This window comes from Dermacentor variabilis, chromosome 3 (assembly GCF_050947875.1).
Source record: "Dermacentor variabilis isolate Ectoservices chromosome 3, ASM5094787v1, whole genome shotgun sequence".
Lineage (NCBI taxonomy): Eukaryota > Metazoa > Arthropoda > Arachnida > Ixodida > Ixodidae > Dermacentor > Dermacentor variabilis.
This window is the reverse complement of record NC_134570.1, coordinates 53,285,924-53,298,234: the sequence shown is the minus strand read 5'-3', so window position 1 is coordinate 53,298,234 and position 12,311 is coordinate 53,285,924. Positions and strand designations below refer to the sequence as shown.

The window sequence follows — 12,311 nt, the reverse complement described above, 5'->3', positions numbered from 1 at the left end:
ATTCTCACAAAGGGCGGGGTAACCCCTTGGACCCGGCCATGATGGATAAGTTTCAAAATGTCCCCTTTCGCTTAACGACGCGAAACTTGGTCAGATAAGACTGCAATGAATATGGCCGAGATTATCGTTGTCGTCTTGTGCCAAGATCAGGAGGTCTCGATTCGCAGGTCCGGTAGCAAAGGTCGCGGCGAGCTTCAGTTGAACTTCGGTTTGCGCAACTCTATCTCAGAGCAATTACTAGAGCTACGATAAAGAGTATCCTTTCCTGTTTTTGGTTTTCTCTCTCTCTCTTTGGTATTTCGCAAAAGAGGCTTTATAAAACAACTGGTACCACCCTACGGAGTCACTCGGAGTTTGGATTCTCAAGCGATTCCCGAAGAAAAAAAGTTGAGGTAAGTTCCTGGGCTAGTTTCTTTTCTCGAACGCTCGTCGGTAGACGGAAGCAGACAAATTACTTGCAGTGTCTTTACTTTGTAATATCGAGATCACTCCGGAAATCTTAGACAGTGCAGTAGATTATGAGTTATTTTTCTTGCTGTCTGATGTGTGTATCGTGATGGAGTCATCACACTCGCATCGCGCATATAACGCTATTTTATTTGGAAAATGACATTTTGTCCTGCAACATCTTTTCGTTCTTGTAGTAAGGCTTGTCACTTTCTACTTCTTAAATGCTTCTCTTGAATGTCTACGTCGCAGTAGCATGGTAAATCCTTGTTGCTGTGTAGGCTAAGGTTTGTTCAACCCTTTTAGAGAATGCAAGAGAAACAACTCCCGGCATGTCGCCCTAAACGTAGGCACCTTCCCTAAACCCATTTGTATGTCTTCTTGCATGCTCATAGAACAGCAGACAGGGTGTAAGTGGTACATTGATTGTTTTGAAGTGCTTGATGTCACAAAGTAAAACAGAGGACAACAACATAGTGGTGGATGCACATTAACTTCAACCACCTGGGGCTCTTTAAAATGCAGCCAAGGTATGATACGCGAGCATTTTTGCACTCCTACTCCGTTGGAATGTGGTCGTTGCTGTCGGGAATCGAACCGTGGACCACAAGCTCACCTTCTTAGTGGCACAGCCTATGAGCAAACATGACGAGTGACGCTGTAGTGGCATAAGGTCACTATTTCAAATCCGACTTCGTGTTAACGGGCTCGTGGTTAGAAAAGTTGAATACCTAAGAATTATTCGGTAAGGTCTCCACCTAGTGGACCCATCGATTTCGGCTGCAGCTGAAGTGCTGATTGGCTTGCCAGGGGTACCACTGAGAAGGAGACAGGCACCCCCAATCAGCTTCCTTCTCGATGACACAGCTCCAGCCATTCGGAGGCGGCCTCATGCGTGTACAAGGTCATCCACCCTTAGGGAAGGAGATTGATCGGCTTACGATGGCAGATATTTATGACGCGGAAAGCAGACCTTTAAGAGGAGCAATTCCCGGCCTATACCGTCTGTAGCAACGTCATCATCATTGCCACCTCCGCCAACATCACGATCGAAGACCTCCTTAGCTTTGCTACACTTTCTAGACTCACTCTGTCCATGTTTTACTCCTGTCTGTACGTGAGGGGAGAAGCGTGCTAGCCAGACAGTGCTCGTAAGGAGGCAGCTAAAAGAAGGTGAAACGGATAATCTCGCTCACGACAGGTCAAAACAAGAAGAGGGCGACAGAGTACACAGTTCGCTTATCAACAATACTAGAGCTAGGTCGCAGGCTTGCACATGTGCTTTTTATTTGTTTACTTGTTGTTTTTAGCGTGGTTCGCGCGCATTGTGAGGACAACTCTGCGAACCAGCAGCCTTCTGCTTCTTTCTCCTCTTTATGCCTTGGACGCGCCTCCGCAGGAATTGATAACGACCCGCTTAACAAGTGTCTCGTCCACTTCATTTCTGGTTGCTGCACAGGTTTCAAAAGGGGGCTATTTAAGCTTGTTTACTGCTGGATAAATGAGCTGCGCGGCTCGACCAGCATGCCCTTACTGTGTCACTACATCCTAATTGCACTCTAGTTTTTAAACTAAGATATGGACTCGAACAATGTCGTTTGTCTCGAACGAACGGAACACAGTGCCATCATAAAGAAGACACTGCGCTTCGAAAACGCTCCTGGATGAATCATACAACGAGGGCTTGCTTGAGGGGCGCACCTTCAGTGGTGGCCACTCGTCTCTAGCTAGGCCTCGACAACATCTGCTAAGAATTTTCCCTCAGGAGTCCCCTTGGAGTCTCACTAAATCCCAGTGACCATCTAAGCACTCTGGTTTCTTGAGTCGATGTGGAATGTAGAGAGGAAGGACGTTCTAGACTATTTTGCTTGGGCATGACGCCAATACAAGGCCACACGCAGAACACCGAAAGAAGCATCGACGGCACGCGTTGACTGCTAACTGCTGCAGTTCATTGTGCGCCAGTTGGCAGCCAACGCTTGTACACGACGCGGCATTGTGTGCCCCGTGTCTCGCACTTGCGTTGTACCCAAACACCCTTGGAGAGTCACGAAATAGTTCATTCTGTCAGACTGCTATGCTCCACAATACGTATAGGTAAGTATAAAGATCTGCATGAATCACAAGGCGCAACAGAACAACGCCATGATAAATGTTGAACGGGAAGCGCAGCTTTTACGGTGTGATTTCTAGCGCTATCGCTTTATTATTGCGACAGCAAATATGTGGACCCTTAAGGCTAATTTCCGCCACCTTCTCCATCACCGCCGCAGTCACTGGGATGTGCCTCATATAGTCCAAGTTCGATAACATCGCGGATGCGCGCCGTATTCTGCAGCTGCGAGCGAAAGCTTACGAGGATGAGCCGAGAAGGATGCTGGGGCTTGATGCGGCGATGTCTTCTCACCCGCGCAAGGGGCGGGGAGATGTACGCGTGCTTGGAGGAGGGTGGTGGAAGGGAGCAGTTTAGTGCGTAACACCTCTTCTACTCCTGCTGCGCCGCCGCAGCTCGGCCGCGCGCGCTGCATCTTGGAGGCAATCTGCGTTGGGTTCGAAGGCTAGCAGTCCGGGGATGGCTGATGACTTCGTGGGCACTGTGTTCTCACATATTGGCGCTGAAGCGAGAGGCAGCAGGAAGGCTAGTGCACTTGCTGCTGCTGCTCGTCCTCCTTACAGCGTTTTGACAGCGAGTGTCGGCGGTCGTCAAGTCAGATGTGTTCAATTTTTCCCTGTGCACACGTGACACCATGCTTGCTAATTTGTTTAGGAAGCAGATGGATGTTTAAAAGTATATAAGGCCGTTAAAACAAATATTCTTACTTCGTATAGCTGTCTAGCAATTTGATATCGCAAAATCGTTGCTTCGCCTTTCAGGCGGAACTGCGACATCCTTCCAGCGAGCTGCGCTTGTATGTTCACAAGGTACATCTGTTCTGAGCTTCTCTCTTCTTTATGTAGGAACATCGCGGCAAAGCCCACTACGACAGGCAAGATGGTCAACACAAAGGGCGTGCTGTACTCAGTGGTCGTGGTCGTCGCCGTGGTCACGATGTGCGGAGTCCTACCGGCGGTGCAAGGAAAGGCCGCCGCCAAGGCCAGCGATGGCCCGAGTGGCTTCGACTTCACTCATTTCTTGATGCCGCCGCTTCCGAGCGAAGACTGCGAAGGTGTCGCGGTCGCCCCGGGTGGTGGCTCCACCATGGTGGCCGACGCCAACGACTGCACCAAGTACTCAGTCTGCACGGACACGTTCAGCACCAAGATCACCTGCCCGGCCGGACAGCACTTCAGCGTGGCCGACAACAGGTGCATGGCCCCGGAGAAGGCTGGTTGTGACCCCGGTATGCATAAGGCACCTTAATTCGCATTTAGAAAAAGAAAAAAAAAACAGATGGATGAATACACCTAATGGACATACGCCAAGAACAGCGTACACTGAAAGTAAACCCCGAAAGATGCGCAAGGTTACCCAAAAACAATTCTAAAGGGATACTAAATCGAAGCCCTGAATAGACTGACAACGCACTCTTTCAAAACACTACCTTCGAAAGACAACTACGATATTAGGTTGATTATGAGAAAGCAAAACAAAACTCAAACTTCTATTTATTTTGCGTTGTTCGTAATCACTAGCGCTTCTACCTTTTAATTTGGGTCGCTCTAGCTCTGTAAACATTCCTGCAGGTTGCTAACTTCAGTCTTTGGCTCGTTCAGAATGCAATGTAGTCCACGTTTAAGGTTAGGAACTTACCCGGGCTCTAGCGGACAAAGCCCAAAACAACTTACATCTATAGGAGCGGTGGCGAGGGACTTACACGTCTTGCATTGTGCTTCTTTTCCAACATACAAAGCGTTTTTCACGGCGTGTCTTTCTTAGTTTTGTAAAAAAGGTAAATTGCTAATACAGCTCAAGTGGCTTTTCTGCTTACTGTCCATTTAGAGTAATACTGAGTGACATATTCAATTTGCCACTTTAAAAAGACATTTATTTGTAAGCGAAGGTCCAGATCCTCTAAATCTTGGACAGAAATATTGGCATGCGTCAGTACTCATTTCTGCAAACCAGGACACGTATTCACAAAAACAAAGTATTACGCGGCACAATGTTAGTAAGAGATAATTTAAGCCAATTCGAATGTTAGAAATATCATTAGCAAAGCCGGCTGGCCAATGCCAAGACGCACTTGTGAATGCAAAGCTTCGTAAGTTTGGCCCCAGGGGCTGAATTCACTAAGCTGCGCGGTTCGTAGGCGATTTCTTAATCAAAAGGTGCTTATGCTAAGGTGCTAAGGGAAGCGTGCATCCGAAGTGGCAGCGTATTTAACTTACGGCGTTGTATGAGTGTGAGGAGGAAGCAAAGCGCGGACTTAACGACAAGAAATTAAAGAAGCGCAGACGACTGTTAGCGTGATCGCACATCATGCATCTGCAGTTCAGACTATGTACTTACGACAAATCGCTACACACCGCTATTGGACAGCTTGCGTTTCCGGGCGTCTGCTACAGCGCCGACGAGTGGAACCACGCTCGTTCGTACACCGCAGCGCAGTCGAAAGAATAGCAGAAGTGTCCCGCATTCTTCTTACATTTCATGTGATACACAGGACTGATGTATACCTGGTAGCATATTTGGCGCAGAAGGACACGCTGAGGCGGAGCAATTGCCAGGCAGTTCTGCTAGGCTAATCCAGCCTGTAGCAACATCACCTCCACCACATCCACCACCACATTGATACAAAACGACTAAATGTATTTATTTAGGTACTAATTACGGAAAGGAAAAACAAATCCGCATAATATCTAATTCATAGGTCCTCAATGGAAGGCTACCAGCCCCTGTACACATGCACACGGTTGCAGGTGCGGTTCTTAAGCCACGTGCGCGTAGGCACAATATCAGCTCTTTCGGCAGCTGATACCGTCTAAGCGGCTGCTCGATGATGTCGTCAAACGCGTACCGACGCATAGGATATCTGTCAAGTGCAGGGAGATCTATGAAAAAAGCAACTCTAGAAGAGAAATGCAGAAGGACGTATCTATGGATAGTACCAAATTAGGACAGAAATTCGACAACGTAACATCCGCACATGGAAGTTTCGCTGCGTATCGCACTTTGACATCGAATCAGAGATCATCGCTTCTTCTTGACTCCTTCTCAGTTGATAAAACGCGATGATGTTTCGCACCAGGTGCAGAGCTTCTTTTGCAGGTTTAGGCGTCTGCATACCGACAGATGCGGAATACACGAAGGCGGGTACATTTCAATTTTGGAGACTGACAATGAATCATATATTGCTGCCGTGAGGACCTGGATCCCATAACTGCGCTATCTCTCATTGCCCAAGTGGCACTTCCTTGAACTCGAGGATAATCAGCGAACATCAGAACAATGCTCAGCGCCAACGTTTCTATAAGCCTACCAACCTCATAAGAACGCACGTTCAAGTGCAAGTCAGAATACAACACAGCACCGTACACGAAATACATAGCAGTTAAACATTGCAGCTGGTTTCGCATGATATCGGTTCAAGGCGACCTTGCGGCACTGAGCACTTTGTTTGTTCGGAGCAATCAATGCACATACAGTACGAGAACAGTCGGAGAGGGGGGGTGGGTATTCAATCGGTGAGAGGCACCGTTTTGTAAACATGCGAATGCGGCCTCACGGTACCAAGCAAACTGTGACCTAAGAGCAACAGTTGTTTAATTTTCTGACGAATTTTGGATGTTGTAAAACGTCATCAGCCTATGTTTATCTCCAGTTCAGGACGAAGGCCACTTTCAGTCATCGCTAACCATCCCTGACCAGCACTAGCTGATTCCTAGTTGTGCCTGCAAATGTTTTTACTCATTACCCACCCACCCCTAATTTTCTTCTGTCCTTGACAGCGCTTACATTCCCCTACCATTGCCTCTGTATCTCTCGCGGGCCACTCATTAACAGCTCTACGAATTACGACGCTTGCCCAGTTCAAAATTTTAAATTCGTAATCATTTCTATGCTTGCTCAATGGGAAAGCCGTCCGTCATGTAAGTAAAAAATATGGGCCGATCCAGGAGATAGTGAGGTACCGGGCCGACCAACGGTGGAGGTGAAGACGGTTTCAAGCACTAAGCAAAGTAAAGCGAAACTTGCATACGTTCTTTGGAATCACACATGCAATACCGATAGAGCCCGTAGCAGCGAGCGGCTTTACCTTCGCTTTGCCTGTCGCTTTCAGGCGAACGAAGCGGCGAGAACACAGCGCGCGAAGCTATCAGTAGTCGACATTCTCGCTCTGATGTGGTCCGCGCGGCGCATAATGCTTCGACGCGGATGGATATCGATACCAGCTTGTAATAATCGGATCGTCATCAGCGCACCTGGCACCGCCACTTGGAGTATGCTTGCCTCAATTCACCTTGCGCCGCCGATCGCGGCAGTTCGTGTTGCCGCAGCGCGGTCTTTTATGCCGGTCGTTTCGAATTTCATGACATTGATAATGACACCGCACTGCATGTCGATGAGCAGATGGTACAATGGTTACGACAACTCCCTGAAGAGTTTCTACGGGAAATTTTTGCTGAGCGAGCGTCTTCTAACGGTAACCTTGTTTGGCATCCCCGAAGGGTAATTCACTAACGCGGCGTCTATTTCGGGAAGACCTAGGAGCAAATGAAACAACTTAGCTTCAGGCGTGTGATATTTAGTATTTATATATGTAAGCTTAAAGAACATAAATAACGAATAAAGTATTGTATCGCCATTCATGCGTGTTCTTGCCAGAGGTGCTGTTTATGCAATTTGTAAAACGAAACACACAAATAACTCAGAGCACCCATGGGGGCTTCATTAAGTTACTCTACGTTACAAAGTCTTAGGAGTCGGCTCCATCTGCGGCAGGGCTGCGCTGAACGGTGTGCTCGAGGCGTTGTTGTGTGAATTTTAACGCGACAGCGTTAAGGAGCTCGTGTCGCAGAAAACCCGGTGTCGTCGGCGTCCGCGGCGTTGGCCGTGAGCGATAAATCACGGCAGGCACTTCATAAATGAAAAGCAACTTCCAAGATGGGCTGGGTGGGAATCGAACCAGGGTCTCCGGAGTGTGAGCCGGAGACGTTACCACTGAGCCACCGAGTTCGATGCTTCAAAGCGGTACAAAAGCGCCTCTAGTGAACGCGGTGTTGCCTTAGAAACGAGCTGTTTCTAAGGCTCAGGCGTGCGTCGCTTGCTCAGGCACACATTTCGTTGTCGCGCCGAACGCTGCGTTGCTGGACGCTCACCGCGTCCGATGCGGGGCGCGTAGTCGCTGCGCCGTAGCCCATTGTCTTACACCCCTTGGCGGGTCGACGGGAACGCTGTCGCGTTCCACTCTTGAAGGCGAAGCTTAAGCGTCCTCCAATTTTTTCTCAATCATTTGAAATGCGTAAAAATATGTATGCTTAACCGAACGAGAAAATCGGTCCACCACGTAAAGCGATCGTTTCAAAGATAGAGCCCCCAGCAGCGATCGAATACACCTTTGCGGTGCCTCTCGCTTCAACTTAAACGGCCTGAATACAGAGGTCACGAAGCTATCAGCACACGTCGCACCCCGCCCCTTTCGCAGATCGCATTCAATATAGGGACCCGTGCGTCCCTCTTCACCGCGAAGTAAGTGGCGAGGACATAGCGCACGAAGCTATATGCAGTAAGCGCCCTCTGTCCACAACGCAGACCGCTTTCAACATACGTCCTGTACGTCTGTGCCATATACAGCCGCCGCCACAGTACGCTCTATCACGGTTCATAATGGTTCAACGCGAATGGACAAGGCGCTAGAGAGTTATAATGCTTCATAATAATCGGAACGTCATCAGCGGACCTGGCGCCGCCACTTGCAGTACTTTGCTCGCGTCATCAATGCACTTTGCGCCGCCGTCTGCAGCAATTCGGGTCGAAGCAGCGCTGTCGTGTGTACTGGACGGATCGTTTCGGAACCTTGCCAACGACACCGGGCTGCGTGGTGGTGAACAAGTTGCACAATGCTTACGCATTCTTACACAACTCCCAGAGGAGTGTCTGTGTGAACTTCCCCCTTAATTTCAGCTACCACTACCCCCGTTTGTGCTCTGATTCACACCGCCTTCTTCCTGTCTCTTAATTTTAGGCCTCGCATTTTTCATTCGATTGCTTGTTGGGGCTCTCCTTTACTTGCTCTCAAACTTCATTGTTTCCTTCCAAGTTTCTGCTCCATATGGTAGTACTGGAAGAATTAAATTATTGCACGTTGTACTTTTCAACGATGGCGTTGAGCTCCCGGTCATGATTTTATAATGCTGGCCGTATGGGCTCCGACTCATCTCATTCTTCTGTAAATTTCGTTCTCATGATCAGGGTTCCGTATGAATAATTGACCTAGATAAGCTTAGTTGTGCAGACACTCTAGAGGCGAGATGCCGATCATGAATTTTTGTTCGCTTGAGAGGTTATTCAACATTACCTTTGTCTTCTGCGCAATAATCTTCAACCTACTCTTACACATTCTCGGTTAAGGTCCTCAAACAATTGCAATGTGTGCACAACGTTGCTGAACAGGACGATGTCATCGGCAAGCCAAAGGTGGTCGAGATATTCACCGTTGATCGTCGTTGCTGATCCTTCCCCTGTCTAACAACTTGAATATTTGTTCTAAGCATGTCGTGAATAATATTGGAGAGATTGTGTCTCCTTGCCTGATCACTTCCTCGATAGGTACTTTTCTACTTTTCTTGCGGATAATTAAAACATATTGTTACGGTGGCAAAAGAGGACAAGGTCGTTGACGGGTGAAGAGGACGAAGTGGCAAGAGCCTCTCGGTATTCTCGGCAGCTGTGTATATACGCTTTGTAAATACAACGTGTAAATAGTTTTATACTCGTGACAATATAACCTGCTTGGTCACTATGCAGCTTTCTAGTTCACTGTAGTTGCTAGGCGTTGCGTGACGCCTACGGGCCCGTGTTGCTAGAACACATCAAGTTTCGCGCTGGAATGTAGTACTTTTTCACGTTTAGTAAACAAAACAAGAAGAAAGCGTCGACGAGTCTCTATATTAGCATGCGGATTTTAAGATTGTGCGACGATAACACTTTTCGTTCACTAATGGTGTTCGCGTAAAGCTTTCAAGAGATGCTTTAAAAGCCAGGCGTGCGGCTACCGTTCCTTACGTTAGGACGGACGAAGGGAGCCTTTAGAGTACGCTTGCTTCCTCAATCAGTTCAACACACGTTGGAGGGCTAGTTAGTTTGAATCCATGGTAGAGTGTAGAAGCGTGACTGAATGAGGACGTAGAAAGAAACAGATACACAGACACAGCGCTTCACTTTCAACTATAGATTTTATTTTCGCACGCATCGATAAATATATACCGTACTAGCGGAAACACATTCACAACAAAGAACATTAAGTGGTGCATTTCTTTTGGTACTTTGCTGAAAGAGGCCTCACGTAAGGTTAGAAAGCGGTCGAAGGAAAGGAATATTTCATTACACAGGTCTAAGTCCGGACAAATAGTCGCTACGCTTTGCTTCCTCTACCAATATCTACTACGCTTGTGGTTTTCTTACTATTCGCGCATCCGTACAACGCAGGCGACGTCGATTACGCTCCTAAAGCAGGCATTCGCGTTGGCGCGTTTCTCGAGCATTCCGTAAAACGAACAGAAGCCGCGTTTATGAAACGCCGGCACCGTTAATTCTACCTCCGGCGATCTGAACATACGCGTACCTCAATTTTACATCCTATATGGAATGTACTTACGCGTTATCTTTTTTTCTCTTTACAGCCTTTGCTGTCATCACTGCAGCTGCTGCTGCTCCCGCTGATGCCAGCAAAGCTGCCGCCAACGTTGAAGCCGAATCGGCTGCCGCCGAAGCCTGAATAGTTCGGCCCACACTTGACACTGTGCAGGATAAGTGTGCTGCTCGCCGTAGTGTACGGAACGAGCGCTGTTGCTGCTCGTTCACCGCCCCTGCGAAAAATTAAAAAAAAAATGAACGTCGCTGCGGGAATGTGATAGATTCGCGCTCCACGTCACAAAACCTACAATAAATAAATAAATAAACCTACTAAAGTGAACTAAGAGAGCGAGAGCCGTCTTCAACCTTTGTTTTCCTTCCTTTACATTTGCCAATGCACTGCAGTTCGTTCAGCATTCAAGACAGCGTTCGGTTTCCGATCGGCGCAACCTCCTGTCGTCCTCGTCAGCCATCATTTATATCGCTCGCCGTATTACGACCTGTTAACAAGCGAAACAAAGTACAAAAATAAGACACGAACAGGAATAGCTCGCTTTGTTTCGCATCACACACATGCGCAAACACACGCACACATATACATATACGCGCATGCACACACACATTATCTGACACCTCACCTTTTACTAGACTTGCGATCGTTTCTATTTATTCCTTCAACGTCTATCGTTCGCTCCGTCACAAACGATCAAAAGCACCGACAGGCTGACTTGGGTTGCTCACCACCTCAAAAGTGTTCCTGCATCAATATTTACCTCCCGTAAAGTAAAACTAGAAGCAACTATAGATCAATTTCAGAATTTAAAAAATTATTAGCATAACTGCTCTATCAAAATTGCTTAGAAAAAGTCTCTTTACACACTATACTCGCGGGACAACTTCCTGTGGTTGTGAAGGGAAAGCTATACGGAGACAGCGCGCACAAGTGAGAGCGCTTCTGAAAACAGCCCCGCGTTTTAATCCACGTTACTTTAGGCTGGGGAAGACAAAACATAAACGCCTTATTAGCAACACTTAAATAAAACAGAACACGCCACTGAGTGTAACGGGTTCACTTATTCTGCAGCTATTCCCTTCCGCGTCTGGGTAAACGAGAAGGCGTCGCACGCGGAAGCTGCGTCGATTCAGCGTTTGTTCCAAGCAACCAAAAGCACTGTCAAACGCTGCCGGGCTACTTGGCGCGATGACACGCGTGCAGTATTCACGTGCCCATACCTTTCCGTTGATGGCCACAGAAAGTTGTCCGCGAGTGTAGGGTCACATATTCCGAAGACCGTATACTGGGGACCCAAGATGAGAACCGCAAAGTTAAAAAATTGGAGGACGCTTAAGCTTCGCCTTCAAGAGTGAAACGCGACAGCGTTCCCGTCGACCCGCCAAGGGGTGTAAGACAATGGGCTACGGCGCAGCGACTACGCGCCCCGCATCGGACGCGGTGAGCGTCGAGCAACGCAGCGTTCGGCGCGACAACGAAATGTGCGCCTGTGCAAGCGACGCACGCCTGAGCCTTAGAAACAGCTCGTTTCTAAGGCAACACCGCGTTCACTAGAGGCGCTTTTGTACCGCTTTGACGCATCGAACTCGTGGCTCACACACACAATAAAGAAAAAAAAAACTCGTGGCTCAGTGGTAACGTCTCCGTCTCACACTCCGGAGACCCTGGTTCGATTCCCACCCAGCCCATCTTGCAAGTTGTTCTTTATTCATGAAGTGCCTGCTGGGATTTATCGCTCACGGCCAACGCAGCCGACGCCGACGACACCGGCTTTTCTGCGACACGAGCTGCTTAACGCTGTCGCGTTAAAAGACATGCCAGGTAGGCAGCAAGAAAACCGAAGCAGCGCTTGCAGTAACAATAGCTCGCAAAATAAACAAACCCACAGAAACATAACAGCATGAACGTAAAAAATATCAAATAACCAAAAAGAAATATAATGCAAGCCAGAAAGGGATGGACGGAAATTATATTAGGTAAAAGGACTGCGTTATTGCTTCTTCTTTTAATGAATACAGCTGAGGCAGTGACTTTGTGTTAGGCGGCCAGGAGTTCCGTAATGAAACAGCTGTAAATAACACTGCTTTTATACCGTAACTGGTGCAAACTAATGCT

The 12,311-nt window shown here is 48.0% G+C and overlaps 1 protein-coding gene across 1 annotated transcript; it reads left to right on the top strand.

The window, feature by feature from the left end:
* Positions 1–315: 315 nt before the first annotated feature.
* LOC142575613 (uncharacterized) lies at positions 316–10,529 on the top strand. Its single transcript, XM_075685106.1, has 3 exons — positions 316–392; positions 3,406–3,788; positions 10,231–10,529. The coding sequence occupies exons 2-3, from the start codon at positions 3,440–3,442 to the stop codon at positions 10,323–10,325; spliced, it is 444 nt and encodes a 147-aa protein (XP_075541221.1). The 5' UTR covers positions 316–392; positions 3,406–3,439; the 3' UTR covers positions 10,326–10,529.
* Positions 10,530–12,311: the final 1,782 nt, after the last annotated feature.